Source organism: Grus americana, chromosome 34, assembly GCF_028858705.1.
Source record: "Grus americana isolate bGruAme1 chromosome 34, bGruAme1.mat, whole genome shotgun sequence".
Taxonomy (NCBI): domain Eukaryota; kingdom Metazoa; phylum Chordata; class Aves; order Gruiformes; family Gruidae; genus Grus; species Grus americana.
The window spans coordinates 285,347-305,205 of NC_072885.1; the positions used below are offsets into that span (position 1 = coordinate 285,347).

A 19,859-nucleotide genomic window follows, 5' to 3' on the forward strand; every position below is an offset into this window, starting at 1 on the left:
CCGAAGGTTCCGGGGCGTTTCGGTTCCCCCCCCTTCCCTCCCCACGGGGGTCAAAGGTCGCACCCAAAAAGCCCTAAATTCACCCCAAAATGACGGGGCAATCGAACGGCCTGTTTGGGATGTTTTCTTTTTTTTTTTTTATTGTTTTGTTGGTTTTTTTTGTCTTCCTCCCCTGGAGGGGGTGGTAAAAACTTGGGGCCCAAAACCCCAAAAAACCCCAAAAATGGGGGGAAAAAAAAAAAGAAAAAAAAAAAGAAAAAAGCAGCGTAAAATTCCTGTAAAACGGCCATTCCCCAACCTGGAAGGGGGGGGGGGGGGCGGAAGGAGGGGGGCCAAATGGGCCCAACGGGAGGCACCGAAAATGGGTGAAAACGGGTGAAAATAAGGAAAAGGGGAGGGGGGAACGGCACAAAAAAGGGAGATGCGGCCCCAAAAAAGGGAAACGGGGCCCCAAAAAAGGGAGGGGTGGGGGGTGGGTCTGATCATCCGAGTCTCTTTTGAGGTTAAAAATAATCTTTTTTTTTTTTTAACAGATGGAGGAGAAAAAACCAACCAACCAACCAACAAAACCCCAAAATAATAAAAAACCAAACCCGGATGGTTTTGGGGGGGGATGGGGACGGGGGGGGTCACTGGGTGCTGGCACCCCCCTGGGAGCTGCCGTAGCCGCTGTAGTCGTAGGTGCTGTAGTAGGGGGGCCAGGGGCCCTGGTGCTGGTAGTACTGGTTCCACTGCTGGGCATACTGGGAGGGGGGAGAGGGGGGGTCAACACCCCCACATCACCCTCCCCAGACAAAAAAAAAAGGGGTTTTCTACCCCAAAATCCCACCCCCATCTTCCCACAAAGGGATTTTCCTCCCAAAAAGGGGGGTTTCCTCCCAAAAAGGGGGGGTTTCCTCCCCCAAAACGGCGTTTTTCCTCCTCAAATGCCATCTGCATCCTCCCAAAATTTGGGGGTTTTACCCCAAAGCCCACCCCCTTCCTCCCAGAAATAGGAGTTTCACCCCAAAACTCATCCCCTTCCTCCCAAAAGTAAGAGTTTTGCCCCAAAAGCTATCCCCTTCCTCCCCCAAAATTGGCATTTTTTCTCCCAAAATCCCATCCACGTCCTCCCAAAAAATAGGAGTTTTGCCCCAAAACCCCATCCCCTTCCTCCCAAAACTGGGTTTCACCCTAAACTCCCCCTCTCCCTCCCCAAAATTGGCATTTTCCTCCTAAAATCCCATCCCCTTCCTCCCAAAATTGGCATTTTCCTCCCAAAACCCAATCCGTGTCCTCCTAAAAATAGAGTTTCACCCCAAAACCCCATCTCCATCCTTCCCAAAAAGGGGGTTTCCACCCAAAACTGGCATTTTCCTCCCACAATGCCACCCCCGTCCTCCCAAAAAACGGGTGTTTCACCCCAAAACCCCCTCCCTAATCTCCCAAAAAGGGCTTTTCCTCTTAAAATCAGCATTTTCTTCCCCAAACCCCATCCTCCCAAAAATGGGACAATCGCCCCAAAACCCCACACCCTCCCTCCCAAAAACGGGTGTTTCACGCCCAAATCCCATCCCTACTTTCTCAAAAAACGGCTTTTCCTCCCAAAATTACCCTTTCCCCCCCCAAAACCCCACCCCCATCCTCCCAAAACCCGAGCTATCGCCCCAAAATCCCACCCCCCTCCTCCCCAAAATTACCATTTTCCCCCCCAAACTCTACCCCCGCCCTCCCAAAACCAGCAATTCCCCCTTTCCCCACCTCCAAAAAAAAAAAAAAAAAATCAACCTTTTTCCTCCCGCTCCCAAAACCGGCATTTTTCCCCCCAAAACCCCTCACCTGCTGGTACTGCCCGTAGCTCTGCCCGTAGCTCTGCCCGCCTGCCGGGGGGGGCTGGGGGTAGCTCTGCCCGTAGCCGCCGTAGCCGCCGTAGCCGTAACCGGTGGGGGTGTAGCTGCCCTGGCCGTAACCACCCTGGTGCGGGGGAAAAGGGGGGGTGCGCGGTTAAACCGGGGGCGCGAGGGTGCTGGGTGGGGGGCACCCAAAAAGGTGGGGGGGGGGGCGTGTGTTACCTGTTGGCTCTGGCCGTAATTTGGGGGGGCCGTGCCGGTTTGGGGGTTACCGGCGCCGGTTTTGTAACCGGCGTTGCCGCCGCCGCCACGAGCCGGGCTGTAGCCGCCGGTGGGTTGTGAGTTACGGTTGTAACCGCCGCGGTTGTTGGCGGCGGAGGAGTCGCGGTTGTTGGTACCCCAGCGGTTGGGGGCGTAACCACCGCGGTTAAATCCTACGGGAGGGGGGTAAAGTAAGAGGCGGGACCCCCCAAAAAATGGCACGGGGCCGGGGGGGGATTTTGGGGTGAGGGGAAGCCCTACCTGTGCCGGTGCCGCCGTTGCCGCCCCCGCCACCGCGGAAGCCGCCGCGGTTCTGGAAATTGCCCCTGGCGGTGGGCGCGGCGGCCCCCCCGCGACCTTCGAAGCGTTGGAAACCGCGACCGCGAAAAGCCGGGGGGCGTCCGCCGGCGCCGGCACCGCCGCCGGCGGCGTCGAAACGTTTTTCGGGCGGGGGCGCGGCGTTTCTCCCTTCCTCGTTGTACTGCCGGACCAGCGCCTCCGCCTCTTCCCGCTGCAGCTCCACGTACAACACCGCGTCCAGGAATTCTCCCGCCTCCGGCAGCGTAAAATTAGCTGCGCCGTCGTCAAAACGGGTGAAAACGCTAAAAAAAAAACAACAGAAAAAACAAAACAAAACAAAACCCCCAAACAAACCCACCCCCCCACCCCCCAAAATAAACCAACCCCAAACCGAACAACCCCCCTTCCTCCTCCCGACCCTGGCGGGGGCGATCCCACCTTTCATCTCCAGCACGGCGTGATCCGGGACGTCTTTTCCCTCCTCGTCGGTTCGTTTGACGGTGCGATCCCTCAGATCCTGGTCGGTGGGACAGATGACGATGGCTTTGCGTTGGAAACCCTCGAACGGACGCATTTTTCGGCGCTGCGCCGAGCCATAGACGTTGGTCTGTCGAAGGAAACGGGCGGAAAACGGGCTTCGCCGGGGTTTCGGCGCCAAGGGACGGTCCCGGCCGCCTCACGATGCCGGTACCTGGTCGAGGATGTAGTTGCGTTTCTTGCGGGCGGCGATCTGGATGAGGCGGTTGAGGCACTGCGTCGCTTGCTGGATGAGGACGTCCCAACGGCCGGCGTAATTGCGCTGGCGACGAAGGCCCATCACCTGAGGAAGAGGAGACGGTGACGCCATTCAGGGGCCCCGGCGTCCGCGGTGACGCCGCGCGGGCGCCGCCTCACCCTCATTTTATCCATGATGGCGTTGGTTCCCAGGATGTTGTACTTCTTGGAGGGGTTGGCGGCCGCGTGTTTCACGGCCCACGTCGTCTTCCCGGCGGCGGGTAACCCCACCATCATCAGGATCTGGGAGGAGGAGGAGGAGGAGGAGGAGACGGCGTAACCGCGGTTCCACGCACGGCCGCCGCTGCCCCCCCCCCTCCCCGATTTCGGCAGCCCCCGCACCTCGCACTCGGCTTTGCTCTTGGGGCCGAGGGTGCCGCGGACGCGTTCGGCTACGGGTAGGTGTTGGATGAAGGTGAAACCGGGCGGGACGGAGAAGTAGGTGTCTTCTCGTTGCCCGAAGTTGAATTCGATGGCGCAGTTTTTCACCAGGACGTGGGGGAAGAGGGCCCGGCCGCCCAGCAGCTCCTTCCGTACCCGGTAAGCCACCCCCAACCATTTGCCGTTCTTCATGAAGGACATCTCCACCTCCTCGCCGCACTCAAAATCCTGCGGCGGGGACGGTGGTGAGAACCTCGGGGGGGGGAAGCCACGCGCCGACGGGCGGCCGCGTAGGGGGAACTCACCACCAAACAGGCGATGACGTCGTTTTCGGCAAAGGTTTCGCCGTAGTTTTCGAATTTGCAGTTGGTCGACTTCTTGCCGGTGCCGCCGTAGCCGTAGGAGAACGGTTCCTCACCTTGAGGGGGGGGGACACAGAACAGCCGGGCTGCACTCGGGTAGAGGGCGGGGGGAGCCCCCAAAACCGCGGCGTGGGCGGCAGGCTGCACCCCCTTACCCAGCTGGGTGCTGCAGGAATCCAACGACCAGCCCACCCGCACCACGTGGGGATCCGGCTCCGTGGAAGGCAGATGTTTAACGGAGATTTCCTCGTTAACCTACACACACACACACACACACACACACACAAAAAAAAAAAAAAATAAAAGGAGGCAGCGGGGAGGTCGGAAACAACGGCGAGGATGCCGGGAGCCGGCGGCACCGCGCGTCGCTCACCTTCATCTCGTAGCAGACGCGGCCCTGCCGCGCGCCGTAGGTGGCGCGGGCGCCCGACCAGAGGTAGGCGAAACCCTCGATGGTGAGGGGGTAACCGCTGTACCGGTCCCGCGCCACCTTGAAGTGCAGGTCGCAGTTGTCTAAAAGCGGAGGAGAAGGAGGAAAAAAGGTTGGTGATCCCCCAAAACTAACGAGGGGGGAGTGTGCGTTCTCCTCGCTGCCCCCCCGCCGCCGCTTTCGGGCTACTCACAAGTATCGACGGCCACCAGCGTGTCGTCGAAATCTTCCTCCTCGTCCTCGGCGGGCGGTTGCGGCGAGCGGCCCCTGGAGAAGAGACGGGGAGGGCTCAGCGCGGCGCGAGGGGGGGGCAACCCAATTTCAGCGCAGCAGGCTTCGGGGTACGCTCACCTCTTGTCCTCGCGGTGTTCGTAGTAACCCCGGCCGCGCTGCTCCTCGTACGGTCGCTTAAGGGGCTGCGGCGGCCGGGGTTGCGCGGGATCCGGCGCGCTGTAACCGCCCGGGGGAGCGTTGTAGGTGGGGGGAACCGGGGCGCTGTAGGTGGGTGGGGGGGTGCCGTAGGCGGGAGGGGTGCTGTAGGTGGGTGGGGGGGTGCTGTAGGCGGGAGGAGTGCTGTAGGCGGAGGGGGGAGCGCTGTAACCCGGAGCCGGGGCGCTGTAGCCGGCCGGCGGCGCGCTGTATGCCGGGGCGGTGTAGCCGGTCGGCGGCGCGCCGTAACCGGCCGGGGGTGCATTGTAGGTGGGGGGCGGAGGGATGTTGTAGGGGGGAGCAGGAGCGCTGTAGTTGGGAGGGGGTACAGTGTAAGAGGGAGCAGGGGGGTCTTCAGGTTTCGGTTCCGGCAGCTTCATCTCTGCGGGTGAAACAACGAGCGGGACGGTAAACGGCAAGATCCAAACCGGCACGGCCGCGGTGCCGCCGGTTCCTTCCCCTACCTTGGTGCAGGACGGGGTGCTCTTGGTCCAACGGTCTCCTCTCGTAGCCGGGCTCAGCGTCCGGCTTGAGGCCACCGTGATCGTAGGGCTGGTAGCCCTGGGGCTCGCTGGCGTGGCTGTTGTTGTCGATGCCATCTTCGGAGAGGGGGAAGAACAAAAAAAAAAAAAAGCGGGAAATAAGTCAAACGTTACCGGTTTAGTCAGAAAAGAGGACAGATGGGGCGCGAGGGGGGGACTCGGCGGGCGTCAGCAACCCCGCGGGGATGAGGGATCCGCTGTCGCGCTCGCCCCGAATTCACCGAGGGGATCCCCCGGTGAGTCCGCGCCCCGACGGTCACCTGCGGCAGAAGGATTCGTTTTTTAAATTAAAGCAGTCGGCGAGAGCGGCGCGAGGGGGAACAGCCGCCGGCACAGGAACGGCGACGGCAGAGAGCTGCTCCCTGGGGGACGGTGGGGGGGATACGCCGGCCCCCCCCCTCCACCAGCTCCATACCCCCTGCCCCGCAGCAAAGCCCCCAGCCTCGAGGTCCCGGCACCGCTCTGCGGGTGACAGCCCATCCAGTGGATGCGAACACCCCCCCTCCCCGGGGTCAGCTCCTCACTGAGCACCCCCAGATCAGAGTTGGGGGACACACACACACACGATGCTGGCCCGGCACTGATGGGGGGGGAGGGTCCGGCATTGATGGGGGGGACCCCAGCATTGATGGGGGGGGGGCCCTGCTTGGCCCCAGCAGCCTTCAGGGAAGTGAAGCCGCTGTCAGGGGTGCCCAAAGTGTGGGGGGAGACAAGTGGGGTCCCCGGAGGGACCCAGATGGCAGAAGGGGCGCAGGTTCCTGTTGGAAGAGGGGAGAAGGGGGAGGTACCCCGAGAAAAACTGGGGGGGACAGATCCCCTCAGGGAGGGGGAAGCAGGGGGACCCCACCTGAAAGAATTAGGGGATTGAATGGCCGGGCCTCTGAGGGAATGTGGGGTTCAGGTCCTTGAGGAATGGAGGGACCCTCAGGGAAGGCGGGGGGGACTGAGGAGACCGGATCCCTGAGGGAAAGGAGGGACTGGCGTCAGGGAACGGGGGACCCGGGGGGACTGGGGTGTCCAGGGCCCCTCAGGGAAGGGGGGACCGGGGAGTCCGTTCCCTCAGGGAAGGGGGGACCGGGCCCCTGGAGGAGGGGGCGAACTGGGCCCCGCCGGAGGCCACCCGAGGGGGAGAGGGGCCCGACCCGATCCGTCCCTCAGCGCGGAGTCCCGGTCATCCCGCGTCCCTTACAGTGTCCGTCGGGGGCCTGGTCCCCACCGGCCGCGCCGGGCCCCCGCCGGGCCTCCTCCGCCTCCAGCGCCGCCTGTAGCCGTTCAGCCAGCTCAGCCTTGAGACCGCGGGTATCCAGACCGCGGCGGCCCAGCTCCTCCTTCAGCTCGTTGACCCGCAGCCGCCGCACGTCCATGGCCCCGCCGCTCAGCGCCGCCGCCGCCCGGCCATCGAGGCGCCACCGACGGGCCCGGCTCAAAATGGCCGCCATCGCCCTCCTCCCCTCCCCGGCCCGCGCCGCTCTGCAAAACGCGCCGCCATTGGTCCTTCGCCGCGCCGCCGCCTGTAACGCGCATTTACATTGGGCTACGCGCTTTCCCCGCCCCTCCGAGCCGGCTCCACCTCTCTCGCCCAGCTCCCGCTCAGTCCCGCTTTGCAAAGCGGGCGCTCATTGGGAGAGAGTGGGAGTGACGCTGTAACGCGGCCCTTCATTGGACGGAAGGGGACTTGTCTCCTCCCTCCGCGCCGCTGGGGCCAGCCCTCGGGAGCCGACTTCATTGATACGGCGAGAGGGCGGGCGCACGCGGCCTTCTGTCCAATAGCGATGAGAGCGGCGCGGCGCCCACCCTGCACTTCTATTGGCCGGCTTCCCTGCCTGTCAAGGCGAAGGCGGGCCCGCGAGGATAGCTCTCACTTCCCACTGGCTGCTCTCGCACGGAGGGCGGGGAGAGCCGAGCGGAGCCCTCATTGGCCGCCGGGGGGGCGGGCCCGAGGCTGTGCTACCACTTCCCATTGGCGGAGCCACGGGCGGGCTGGGGCGGGCGCGGCTCCATTGGCGGAAGCCCGGCGGCGTCTACGCGTGCTACCGCCCCCCGCGCGCTGCCTAGCAACGAAAGCCGGCCTCTTATTGGCTGGCGGGAGAATAGCGCAGCACTCCTATTGGCCGAAACCCGGGCGCTTTGCGGACCGAGCTCAGGCCGAACCCCAAGCCCCGCCCCCTTGCCCCCCCCCCCCCCCCCCCAAAATCAGCCGAGGCGGATGCGGGACAAGGGGCTTTATGGGGGGGGGGGGGGCATGGGGGCCCCCCCGGGGGCAGCCAGCGGGTCACCCCCCTCCCGGGGGTCCCGAGGCCGCGTAAAGTGCGGGGGGGGGGGGCCGGCAAGGGGGGGGCGGGGGGTTCTGGCCTTTGGAGGGGTCCCGGGGGGGGGGGGCTCGGTGCTGGGGGGGGGTCCCTGCCCTTTGGGGGGGGGGGGGGGCAGGATGCCCCAAGAATCTGGAAGTGTCCCGGGGGGGGGGGGTCCCTGGGATGCCCTAATGTATGGGGGGGGGGACCCTGCCCTTTGGGGGGGGCCGGGGTGCCCTGGTACCTGGAGGGGGCTGGGGGGGGCCGGGGTGCCCTGGTTCCTGGGGGGGGGTGTCCTTGGGGTGCCCTAGTACCTGGGGGGGGTCCTGGGGGTGTCCCCGGGATGCCCTAATATATGGGGGGGGCCCCGGGGGGGTGTCCCTGCCCTTTGGGGGGGTCCCTGGGGTGCCCTAGTACCTGGGGGGGGGGTCCCATCCCTCGCGGGGGGGTCTTCCGGATGCCCTAGTACCTGGGGGGGTCCTGGGGGGGTCCCTGGGGTGCCCTAGTACCTGGGGGGGGTCCCATCCCTCGGGGGGGGGCACCCCGAGTCCGTCCAGCGAGCAGAGAGGCACGGGGGGGCCCTGGCAGTGAGGCAGCTGGGGGGGGGGGGTCCCCACTCAAGCCCCTTCCTCAGAGGCGGCACAAGGGGCCGGGGGGTCCCCGGGGGGGCGCCCGCTCTCGGGGGGGGGTGGACACACCACGTAGCGGCCGGGAGCCCCCTCGGGCAGGGGGGGTGTGGGGGGAGCCGGGGGATCCCCCCCATCTTTGTTTGGGGTGGGGGGGCCCCCAGCGGCACCCCCTTCCTCCATATTGACGTAGAGGGGGTCCGGGGGGGTGGGGGGGGGCAGCCCCCTTAGGGTGGCCCCCAGGGCCCCCCCCAGCTCCTCGAAGCTCGGTCGTTCCCGGGGGTCCACGGCCCAGCACCGGCGCATCAGCTCGTATCTGGGGGGGGGGCGACACCCCCAAAACAGCCGGGGGGGGGGGGGGTGTCAGGATCTCACGGGGCTTGAGGCACCCGGGGGGGGGGGGGGGGGCGGCTTGGGGGGGGGCTGAGGGGCGTCCCAAGGGGATTGGGGGGTATTGAGAGGGTCTGTGGGGGCTGCCGGGGGTCCCCGGGGTTTGGGGGTGCACTCACAGGTGGGGGGGGCAGAGGGGGGGGGGCCCGCAGGCGGTGGCCCTGCCGCAGGTAGTCGTAGACCTCGCTGTTCTCCACGCCGGGGTAGGGGGTCTGGCCCCGCGTCGCGATCTCCCACATCGTCACCCCGAAGGACCACTGCGGGGGGGGGGGGGGGGGCATCCGCCTGTGTCCTGGGACCCCCCTGCACCCCCCGGGACCCACCCGCACCCCCAGGATCCCCCACACCCCCCGGGATCCGCCCAGGACCCCCCCAGGATCCCCCACACCCCCTGATCCCCCCCAAGAACCTCCCCTGGGGACCCCCCCGAGATCCCCCCAGGATCCCCCACACACCCCTGGAATCCCCCCCAGGACCCCCCCAGGATCCCCCCCCCCCCCCAGAACCCCCCCAAGAACCTCCCCCGGGATCCCCCCAGGACACCCCCCCCCCCAGGATCCCCCACACCCCCCTGGGATCCCCCGACACCCCCAGAACCCCCCCCAGGATCCCCCCCAAGATCCCCCCACACCCCCTGATCCCCCCAGGACCCCCCCAAGATCCCCCCACACCCCCAATCCTCCCAGTACCCCCCAGGACCCCCCGTGCCCCACTGGGATCCCCCAGATCCCCCCTCCCGTTGGCCAGGAGGTGGGGGGGGGGTGGTGCCTTTGGGGGGGTGCCTTTGGGGGGGGTGCCTGGGGGGGTGCCTTTTGGGGGTGCCTTTTGGGGGTGCCTTTTGGGGGGGTGCCTTTGGGGGGGGTGCCTTTGGGGGGGGTGCCTTTGGGGGGGTGCCTTTTGGGGGGGTACCTGGGGGGGTGCATTTGGGGGGTGCCTTTGGGGGGGTGCCTTTGGGGGGGTACCTGGGGGGGTGCATTTGGGGGGTGCCTTTGGGGGGGTGCCTTTGGGGGGGTACCTGGGGGGGTGCATTTGGGGGGTGCCTTTGGGGGGGTGCCTTTTGGGGGGGTGCCTGGGGGGGTGCCTTTGGGGGGTGCCTTTGGGGGGGGTTGCCTTTGGGGGGTGCCTTTTGGGGGTGCCTTTGGGGGGGTGCCTTTGGGGGGGGTGCCTTTGGGGGGTGCCTTTTGGGGGTGCCTGGGGGGGCCGGGGGTCTCACCACGTCGCTCTTGGTGGTGTAGACGCGGTCGGCCAGGCTCTCCAGGGCCACCCACTTGACGGGGACGGGGGCCACCCGGCCCTGCCGGTAGTACTGGCCCCCCCCCATCTGCTTGGAGAGCCCAAAATCCGCCACGCACACCCGCAGGCGCTCGTCCAGCCTGGGGGGGGTCACCTGTCACCCCCCCGTCCCCCCATGTCCCCCCATGTCCCCCGTCCCCCCATATCCCCATGTCCCCCCATACCCCCCTGTGCCCCCCCGTCCCCCCATGTCCCCCTGTCCCCCCATGCCCCCCATACCCCCCCATACCCCCCTGTCCCCCCATACCCCCCTGTCCCCCCATATCCCCCCATGCCCCCCGTCCCCCCATATCCCCCTGTGCCCCCCCATACCCCCACACCCCCCCATGCCCCCCGTCCCCCCATACCCCCTGTCCCCCCACATCCCCCTGTCCCCCCATGTCCCCCCATACCCCCCCATGTCCCCCCCGTCCCCCCATACCCCCCTGTGCCCCCCCGTCCCCCCATACCCCCTGTCCCCCCATACCCCCCTGTGCCCCCCCATCCCCCCATGTCCCCCTGTCCCCCCATGCCCCCCATACCCCCCCATACCCCCCTGTCCCCCCACACCCCCCTGTCCCCCCATATCCCCCCATGCCCCCTGTCCCCCCATATCCCCCTGTGCCCCCCATACCCCCATACCCCCCCATACCCCCCTGTCCCCCCATACCCCCCATGCCCCCCATACCCCCCCATACCCCCCTGTCCCCCCATACCCCCCTGTCCCCCCATATCCCCCCATGCCCCCTGTCCCCCCATATCCCCCTGTGCCCCCCATACCCCCATACCCCCCCATACCCCCCTGTCCCCCCATACCCCCCATGCCCCCCATACCCCCCCATACCCCCCTGTCCCCCCATACCCCCCTGTCCCCCCATATCCCCCCATGCCCCCTGTCCCCCCATATCCCCCTGTGCCCCCCCATACCCCCACACCCCCCCATGCCCCCCATACCCCCCGCGCCCCCCCGTCCCCCCCCGGTCCCCACATGCAGTTCCTGGCGGCCAGGTCCCGGTGCACGAAGTTCCTGCGGCTCAGGTAGGCCATCCCGGCCGCGATGTCGGCCATGAACCCCACCAGCCTCCGCGGGGGCAGCGCCTGGGGGGCGGGTTTGGGGGGGGGCACCCCGCCTGAGCCCACCCACGCTCCTCCATGGGCCCCCCCCTCCCTAGGGACCCCCCCTCCCCAGAGACACCCCCCCCCAGGGCCCCCCCCTCCCCAGGGACCCCCCCCTCCACCTCCTCACCCCCCCATCAACCCCCCCCAGCCCCCTCCACCCCCCCGAGCCCCCCCAGAGCCCTTCAACCCCCCCGCACCCCCTAACCCCCCCTGCCCCCCTTGACCCCCCCCCACCTCCCTGAGCCCCCTTGAACCCCAAATCCCCCCAGCCGCCTCCAAACTCTCCCAATCCTCCCCCCCCTGCACCCCCCCAGATCCCCACCCTCCCTGAGCCCCCCCCAGAAGGCTCCGGGACCCCCCTGGCCCCCCCACTGACCACGGGGCTGTCCCCCAGGCGGGAGTAGAGCAGGAAGCTGTGCAGGTCCCCGTGTTTCATGAACGGGAGGATGACGACGGGCGCGGGGAGCCCCTCAGCACCCCAACTCTGCAGGCACACCCCTACCCCGAGGGTCAGCCCCCGCCCGTATGCCTGGGACACCCCCCCCCCCAAAAAAAAAAAAGCACGGCAGAAGCCAAACGGGGTGCAGACGCGAATTCAGGGGGGCAGACCCCAATGTGGGGTGCAGACTCAATGTGGGGTGCAGACCCCTGTTGGGGTGCTGAGACCTATTGGGGTGCAGCCCCTTATTGGGGTGCAGCCCCTAATCTGGGGTGCAGCCCCCAATCTGGGGTGCAGGCCCCCCCCCCCCCCCAGGGGTACAGACCCTACCAGGGGGTGTAGAACCTTTGTGGGGTGCAGATCTGGCAGCACCCCCTCCCCACGGGGTTCCCGCCCTCATCCCCACGGGGTTCCCGCCCTCATCCCCGTGGGGGTCCCCCCCTCCCCGTGGGGGTCCCTCACCGATCAGCCTCATGACGTTGGGGTGGTCGAACTCCTTCATGCAGACGGCCTCGCTGAGGAAATCCTCCAGCTCCCCCCGCGTGCAGATGGCGACTGGGGGGGGGGGACACACACGCACGCACACACACGTAGAGATCAGGGGGGGACCCCCGGAAGGTCCTGGGGGGGGGGTCTCGGGGGGTGTGGGGGGGCTGCGCTCACTCTTCATCGTCTTGACGGCCACTTTGAGGACGCAGTTGTCCTGGTTGAGCTGCCCCTCCATGACGGAGCCGAACTCCCCTGCGGGACGAGGGAAGGGGGTCCGGGGGTGCCACGGGGAGGGGGGGGGGCACACACACACACCCCGCTTTTGGGGTGTCCCACGGGAGGGGGACCCCCACCGGCACCCACCCTCGCCCAGGGTCTTGCCCAGCGCCACGCGGTGCCGGTCGACCATGACGTCCCGCAGCTTCTCCTTCAGCTCCTCGCTGATGCCCAGGCTGTTCACTGCGGGGACGGGGAGATGCCACCGCCGCCGGCACCGCCACCGGCACCAGAACCAGCACCGGCACCGCCACCGGAACCAGCACTGCCACCGCCACCAACACCGGCACCGCCACCAGCACTGGCACCAGCGCTGCCACCACCAGCACCACCAGCACCACCACCAGCACCACCACTGGCACCACCAGCACCGGCACCACCGCCAGCACCAGTGCCACCCCGGGGAGCCGGGGACAGGGATGGCACTGGGGACGGGTGCAGGGGGACAGGGGGACGCAGTGTGGGGGGACAGGGGGACGTGGTGCAGGGGGATGGGGGGACAGGGACGTGGGGACGCGGTGCGCGGGGACACGCCGGCGGGGGCCAGGGACACTCACGCGTGGCCTCGGTGGTGCGGCGGCTGTAGGAGCTGCGCACGCGGTACTGCACCGCCGGCTCCCCGCGGGGCGCGAAGGCCTCCCTGGGGGGACACAGGCGGCTGCAGCCGGAGCGGGGAGGTGGCGCGGGGGCGTCCCGTGCCCGGGGGGTGGGGGGGGGCCCCCGCTCACCCGAACCGCGTCTCCTTCCGCCGGCGCCGCGCTGCCAGGACGCCCATGGCCAGGGCCAGGCCGGCCAGCATGGCCAGCGCCAGCACCGCCAGCCACCAGCCCCGGGCCAGCCCCGGAGCCGGCAGCACTGCTGGGGGGGCGGCACGTTGGGGGGACGGCGGCACATCGGGGGGGGACGGCCACCACTGCCTGGCCCCCGCCCCTGCTGTCCCATCCATCCCCGTCCTCATCCCCACCCCACCCCAATCCCCATCCTATCCCAGTCCCCATCCCAATCCCAATCCCCATCCCACCCCAAACCCCATCCCCACCCCACCCCAATCCCATCCTATCCCAGTCCCCATCCCAATCCCAATCCCCATCCCACCCCAAACCCCATCCCCACCCCACCCCAATCCCATTCTATCCCAGTCCCCATCCCACCCCAAACCCCATCCCCACCCCACCCCAATCCCATTCTATCCCAGTCCCCATCCCAATCCCCATCCCACCCCAAACCCCATCCCCACCCCACCCCAATCCCATTCTATCCCAGTCCCCATCCCAATCCCCATCCCACCCCAAACCCCATCCCCACCCCACCCCAATCCCATTCTATCCCAGTCCCCATCCCAATCCCCACCCCACCCCAATCCCATCCCAATCCCATTCCATCCCAATCCCATCCCCACCCCAATCCCACCCCAATCCCATCCCAATCCCATTCCATCCCAATCCCATCCCAATCCCATCCCCACCCCAATCCCACCCCAATCCCATCCCAATCCCATCCCAATCCCATCCCCACCCCAATCCCACCCCAATCCCATCCCAATCCCATCCCCACCCCAATCCCACCCCAATCCCCATCCCAATCCCAATCCCATCCCCCTCCCAATCCCAATCCCACCCCAATCCCCATCCCCACCCCAATCCCCATCCCAATCCCATCCCCCTCCCAATCCCAATCCCACCCCACCCCAATCCCACCCCAATCCCACCCCAATCCCCATCCCAATCCCAATCCCAATCCCAGTCCCTGCAGCTCCTCACCCGGCTGCGTCTCCAGCGGCGTCTCTCCAGCTGTGGGGACATCGGGGACATCAGCGAGACGAGGGGACACTGACGCGGGGCGCGAGGACAAAGGGGGGGGTGCCGGGGAGGGGGTGCCGTCACTCACGGGCCGGCAGCAGGACGGGGGGGCTCCAGGGCCCGTCCCCCGCCCCGGTGTAGGGGGACACGCGCACCGACAGGTTCTGCACGGCCGGTGCCAGCTCCAGCGTCTTCTCCTGCGCCAGCCCCACGTCCACCACCACCTGCCGGGGGGCACGGGGGGCACCGGGGTGAGGGGGGAATGGGGGGCACGGGGGGCAATGGGGTAAGGGGGGGAATGGGGGGCACGGGGGGCAATGGGGGGCAACGGGGTGAGGGGGGAATGGGGGGCACAGGGGGCAATGGGGGGCACCGGGGTGAGGGGGGAATGGGGGGCACGGGGGGCAATGGGGTAAGGGGGGGAATGGGGGGCAAGGGGGCACGGGGGGCAATGGGGGGCAACGAGGGGCAATGGGGCAATGGGGTAAGGGGGGGCAATGGGGGGACAATAGGGGGGCAGTGGGGTGCAGTGAGGTGAAGGGGGTGCAGTGGGGTGCAGTGAGGTGAAGAAGGGGTGCAGTGAGGTGCAGCAGGGTGCAGGGGGGTGCAGGGGTGCAGGGGAGCAAAACGGGGTGCAGTGAGGTGAAGGGGGTGCAGTGGGGTGCAGTGGGGTGTAAGGGGGTACAGTGGGGTGCAGGGGGGGGGTCAGGCCGCACCTCGGGGGCGCGGGCGCTGCGGTAAGCCAGCCGGTACCCCCGCAGCACCCCGTTCAGGTGCCCCCGCGGCGCCGCCCACCGCACCCGCGCCCGGCTGCCGTCCCGCTCCGCCGTCACATTCTCGGGGGGGGCCCCCGGCACTGCGGGGGGGCGGGGGGGAGATGATGGGTGTCACCGGGGGACCCAGGCAGCCGGATGCCTGGACACCCCCCCCCCCCTCCATGGGGATTCCCCCCCCCCCGCAGCCCCATGGGGACCCCCACATCCAGCCCCCCAACACCCCCACCGCCCCCCGGCTCACCGCCCTCCAGCGTGGCCATGGGCACCCAGTGGGTCCAGGGCGAGGGGCCGTGGGTGCTGCGGCAGGAGACCCGCGCCCGGTAGGCGGCGAAGGGCCGGAGCCCCTCGATGCGGTGGGCGAAGGGGGGCACCGGCACCACCCGGTTGTAGAACCCCCCCGGGGGGACGCTGCTCAGGTCCTCGTCCTCACCCACTGCCTGCGGGGACACGGCGGCGGGGAGCCCCCCCCCCCCCGAACCCGACCACGTGGGCGCCCCGATGTCGGGGACACCCCGACCTTGGGGATGCCCTTGACCCCGAGGACGCCCTTGACCCCAGGGACACTGTCACCCCAGGGACACTTTGACCTTGGGGGTGCCCTTGACCCCAGGGACACTGCTGACCTTGGGGACACCTTGACATCAGGGACACCCTTGACCCTGGGGACACCCCTGACCCTGGGGACACCCTGACATTGGGGATGTCCTTGACCCCAGAGACACCCCGACCCCAGGGACACCCTGACCTTGGGGATGCCCTTGACCCCAGGGACACCCTTGACCCTGGGGACACCCCTGACCCCGGGGAGACCTTGACCTCAGGGATGCCCTTGACCTCAGGGACACCCTGACCCCAGGGACACCCCTGATGGGGACACCCCCCCGTGCCCCCCCCGTGCCCCCCCATAACCCCTGTGCCCCCTGTACCCCCCCATGCCCCCCTGTGCCCCCCCTGCCCCCCCATAACCCCGTGCCCCCTGTGCTCCCCATGCCCCCCCGTGCCCCCCCTGCCCCCCCATAATCCCGTGCCCCCCGTACCCCCATGTCCCCCCCCATACCTGGACGGTGCAGAGGTGCAGGGGGGTCTCCCCGCTGGCCCCCGGCTCCCAGGTCACCTCCAGCCATCGCGGCCCCCTCCTCACCGCCCCCAGATTTCGGGGGCGCTGGGGTACCACTGGGGGGGGGGTACAGGGGTGAGCGGGACCCGGCCCCCCCCTCCCCCCCAGGCCCCCCCCCCCCCCCGAGTGCCCCCCACTCACCGGTGACGGTGGCGGTGCGGGAGGTGGCGACGCCGCGGGCGTTATGGGCTTCGCAGGAGAAGGAGCTGCTGCGGTTCAGGCCTGGGGGGGGCACGGGGGGGGGGAGAGGATTTGGGGGGGGGGTCCCCCTCCTTCGCATGGCCTGAGGGGTGCAGGTGCACCAGGAGGGGGGGGTGTGCACGAGGAATGTGGGGCACAAGCGGGTGCAGGTGCACGGGGGGTGCAGGTGCACGGGGGGGGTGCAGGTGCACGGGGGGGTGCAGGTGCACGGGGGGTGCAGGTGCACGGGGAGGTGCAAGTGCACGGGGGGGGTGCAGGTGCATGGGGGGTGCAAGTGCATGGGGGGGGGTGCAGGTGCACGGGGGGGTGCAGGTGCACGGGGAGGTGCAGGTGCACGGGGGGGGGTGCAGGTGCATGGGGGGTGCCGGTGCACCAGGAAGGGGGGACAGGGAGGGGGGACACAGGGAGGGGGGGACACGGGGAGGGGGGGACACAGGACCCCCAGACCAGGCAGCCCATGGTCCCCATGGGGTGCAGCCCCCCCCCCCCCCGTGGCCCCCCCCAGCCCCTGGCCCGGGTCCCGCTCCCAGCGATGGGTGGGGGGGGTGGGGGGGCTGCCATGACGCCTGGGTCCCCCGAGTGACTCAGAGTGGCGTCACCTCCGGCCACCCGCTGTCCCCCCCCTCCCCGGGCTGAGTCACTCGGGATGGGACCGCCCCCCCCCCCCCTTCCCCGCGTGGCTGGGCGGGAATGGCCGACCCCCCCCCCCCAAACCCCCTCAGGCCCCCCCGAGCCCCCCGTCACCCCCAAACCCTGCTTCGTCCTGACCCCCCCATTGCCCCCCATTCACCCACCACCCCCCGTTGCCCCCCAATCCCTCTCACCGGGGACCAGCAGCGTGGAGGGGGCTCTGGCCAGGGGGTCCAGCAGGGAGTTGAGGGGGGCCCCGTCCCGCAGCCAGAGCAGCCGCACGGGTTCGGGGGGGCCCCGGGCGCCGCAGCTGAGGTTAAAGGGGGTGTCGACCCCCACCTCCAGGTCCTGCGGCTCCTCCGAGAAGAAGGGCAGCCCTGGGAATTTGGGGGGGGTGTGTGTGTCAGCGGGGCGCCGGGGGTCCCAAAGGTGCCCCCCCCCACCCGTGGGTGCTGCCGCTCACCCGCCAGCTCCAGGTGAGCCTCGGTGGACAGGAGCTGCTCCCCGCCGGCGCGCGCCCAGCACCGGTAACGCCCCGCGTCCGAGAGCTGCACGGCCGGGATGCTGCGGGGCACCGTGCCGTGAGGCACCGCACGGCACCGCACGGCACAGCATGGCACAACATGGCACAACATGGCACCACATGGCACCACACAGCACCGCATGGCACCACACGGCACCGCACGGCACAGCACGGCACAACATGGCACAACATGGCACCACATGGCACCACACAGCACCGCACGGCACCGCACGGCACAGCATGGCACAACATGGCACAACATGGCACCACATGGCACCACACAGCACCGCATGGCACCGCACGGCACAGCATGGCACCACACGGCACCGCACAGCACCGCACGGCACAACATGGCACAACATGGCACTACATGGCACCACACGGCACCGCACGGCACCGCACGGCACAACATGGCACGGCACGATGCAACACGACGTGGTATGGCATGGAGCAACGTGGCACGGGGCAACACGGCACAGAGCAACACAGCACGGCGCGGCATGGCACAGCACGGCACGGCACAGCACGGCGTGGTGTGGTGCAGTATGGCACAGGACAACGCAGCGTGAGGCACCGCGGCGTGGTACAGCACAGCACACCACAGCAGAGGGCAACGGCACGGCACGGCGCAACGTGGCGCAGGACGACACGGCGCACCACGATGCAACGCAGCACAGCGCAGTATGGCACGGCACGACGCGACACGGCACAGGGCAACACGGCACGGTGCAATGTGGCGCGGCGCGGTGCAACACGGCATGGCGCGGCACAACGTGGCACGGAACGGTGGAACGCAGCACAACACGGTACAACACGGCACAACACGGTGGAAAACAGCACAGGGCAACACGAGACGGCGCAACGCGGTGCAGCACGGTATGACGCAGCACAGGAGGACACGGCACAGGAGGACACGGCACAGGAGGACATGGCGCGGTGCGACGCGGCACAGGAGGACATGGTGCGGTGCGACGCGGCACGATGCGATGTGTCACGGTGCAACACGGCACAGGAGGACACGGCACAGGAGGACACGGTGCGGTGCGACGCGGCACGATGCGACGCAGCGTGGTGCAACACGGCACAGGAGGACACGGCGCGGTGCGACGCGGTGCCGGCTGTGCCGCCCGGCGTGCGGCGGTGTGGCCCACCTGAGCTGGCTGGTGGCCAGCCAGACGTCCTCGCTGAGCGGCACCTGGGCCTGGTCGCTATCGGCCAACTCCAGCGGGTGCCCGTCCCGCCACCAGCCCATCTCGGGGGGCTCACCGGCCCCCCGCACCCGGCACCGCAGTCGCACCGTCTTGCCCAGCGAGGAGGTGACGTTGGACGGGTTCTCCAGGAACCACAGGGCTGGCGGGGGGGGGACACGGGGATGACACGGACCTCAGCAGGACCCCCACCCCCCCCCTTGGGACCCCCGCAGCCCCCCCGGGTCCCCCCACCCTCTGGGACACCCCCCCCTCCCCGGGACACCCGTTGCCCTCGGGGATCCCCACTGTCCCTGGGACCCCCACATCTCCCGGGACCCCCCTGACCCCGGGACCCCCATTTCCCCCCAGGACCCCCCCACCCTCTGGGACACCCCCCACTCCCTTGGGGATCCCCACAGCCCCCGGGACACCCCACGCCCCTCGCAACCCCCCCGCTCCCTGGGACCCCCCCACCCTCCGGGACCCCCACTTCCCCCCCAGACCCCTTGCTGCCCCACAGCCCCCCCCCTCCCCCCCCGAGCACCCCCCAAACGGGGCGGGGGGGGGGACACGGAACCGTCCCGGACACCTGGGTCCCCCGGGGGGTGGGGGGGGCCGCTGCGGGGCGTGGGAAGGGAAGTGGGGGGTCACGGCCCCGCCGCGGGGGCCCCCCGCTCCCCCGGGAGCCCTCAGGCATCCCCGGCATCTGCCCCCCGCCCCGGGCCGGGGTGGGGGGGGGGGAAGCGGCCACGGTCACCGCCCCCCCCGGCCATAACCAGCCCCAGATGTCTGGCCGGGACGGCGGGGACGGGCGGTGGCCCCGGGGGGGGGGGGTGGACAGCGAGTGTCCCCCCCCTGCCCCGCACCCCCCCTTTTCCCTGCTTGGGGGGGGCCAGGCCCCGGTATGGGGCGGGGGGGGGGGGGGGCCCGGAGCATCCCCCGGGGAAACTGAGGCACGGCGGGGACCCCCAGGGGCCCCTTCTCCCCCTCAAAAGGACCCTCCCCCGTGCCCCCCCCCCCCAAAAAAAAGATCCCTCGGAAAGGGGGCGCCCCCCCAAACCTGCCTCTCCACCCCCCAACCCCCCCCTCCCCAAAGCTCCTCTCCCCTCCCCCCCTGCGCCCCCCCTCCCCCCCCCGCAGCCCTCGGGGTGTCCCACGCGTGTCGTGTGTGTCCCGTTCCCCCCGCCCCCCCCCCACTCACCGGACGGGGCCGGTCCCGAGCCCAGGGCGGCGGCCGCCAGCAGCACCAACAGCACCGGGCTGGGCCCCCCCATCGCCCCCACCGGCACCCACCGGCACCCACCGGCACCCACCGGGGGGAAACGGAGCCGCCGGCTGCGCCCCGCCGTGCCGGGACGGGCAGGGGTTAAGGAGGAGGAGGAGGAGGAGGAGGAGGAGGAGGAAGGACGGGGA

The 19,859-nt window shown here is 69.2% G+C and overlaps 2 protein-coding genes across 6 annotated transcripts; both read right to left on the reverse strand.

The window, feature by feature from the left end:
* Window positions 1–127: 127 nt before the first annotated feature.
* On the reverse strand, window positions 128–6,762 carry HNRNPUL1 (heterogeneous nuclear ribonucleoprotein U like 1). 3 transcript variants are annotated; one of them, XM_054808200.1, is made up of 15 exons: window positions 6,498–6,761; window positions 5,231–5,365; window positions 4,689–5,148; window positions 4,531–4,604; window positions 4,281–4,420; window positions 4,063–4,162; window positions 3,851–3,963; window positions 3,507–3,773; window positions 3,285–3,407; window positions 3,082–3,210; window positions 2,829–2,997; window positions 2,352–2,663; window positions 2,052–2,263; window positions 1,819–1,953; window positions 141–743 (listed from the first exon to the last, which is right to left on the reverse strand). In XM_054808200.1, the coding sequence occupies exons 1-15, from the start codon at window positions 6,745–6,747 to the stop codon at window positions 630–632; spliced, it is 2,733 nt and encodes a 910-aa protein (XP_054664175.1). In that variant the 5' UTR covers window positions 6,748–6,761; the 3' UTR covers window positions 141–629. The 3 variants fall into 3 exon arrangements, with proteins under 3 accessions (XP_054664173.1, XP_054664175.1, XP_054664174.1); XM_054808199.1 differs by having other exon boundaries at window positions 2,352–2,692; XM_054808198.1 differs by having other exon boundaries at window positions 128–743; window positions 2,352–2,997; window positions 6,498–6,762.
* A 1,272-nt stretch (window positions 6,763–8,034) lies between these two features.
* AXL (AXL receptor tyrosine kinase) lies at window positions 8,035–19,859 on the reverse strand. 3 transcript variants are annotated; one of them, XM_054808223.1, is made up of 20 exons: window positions 19,648–19,858; window positions 18,408–18,606; window positions 17,197–17,297; window positions 16,928–17,110; window positions 16,044–16,124; window positions 15,843–15,958; window positions 15,027–15,222; window positions 14,726–14,865; window positions 14,098–14,233; window positions 13,971–14,000; window positions 12,939–13,065; window positions 12,768–12,850; window positions 12,298–12,393; window positions 12,109–12,186; window positions 11,908–12,000; window positions 11,383–11,504; window positions 10,876–10,985; window positions 9,829–9,988; window positions 8,735–8,872; window positions 8,036–8,541 (listed from the first exon to the last, which is right to left on the reverse strand). In XM_054808223.1, the coding sequence occupies exons 1-20, from the start codon at window positions 19,718–19,720 to the stop codon at window positions 8,230–8,232; spliced, it is 2,574 nt and encodes an 857-aa protein (XP_054664198.1). In that variant the 5' UTR covers window positions 19,721–19,858; the 3' UTR covers window positions 8,036–8,229. The 3 variants fall into 3 exon arrangements, with proteins under 3 accessions (XP_054664199.1, XP_054664198.1, XP_054664197.1); XM_054808222.1 differs by having other exon boundaries at window positions 12,939–13,068; XM_054808224.1 differs by lacking the exons at window positions 17,197–17,297; window positions 18,408–18,606 and having other exon boundaries at window positions 8,035–8,541; window positions 12,939–13,068; window positions 19,648–19,859.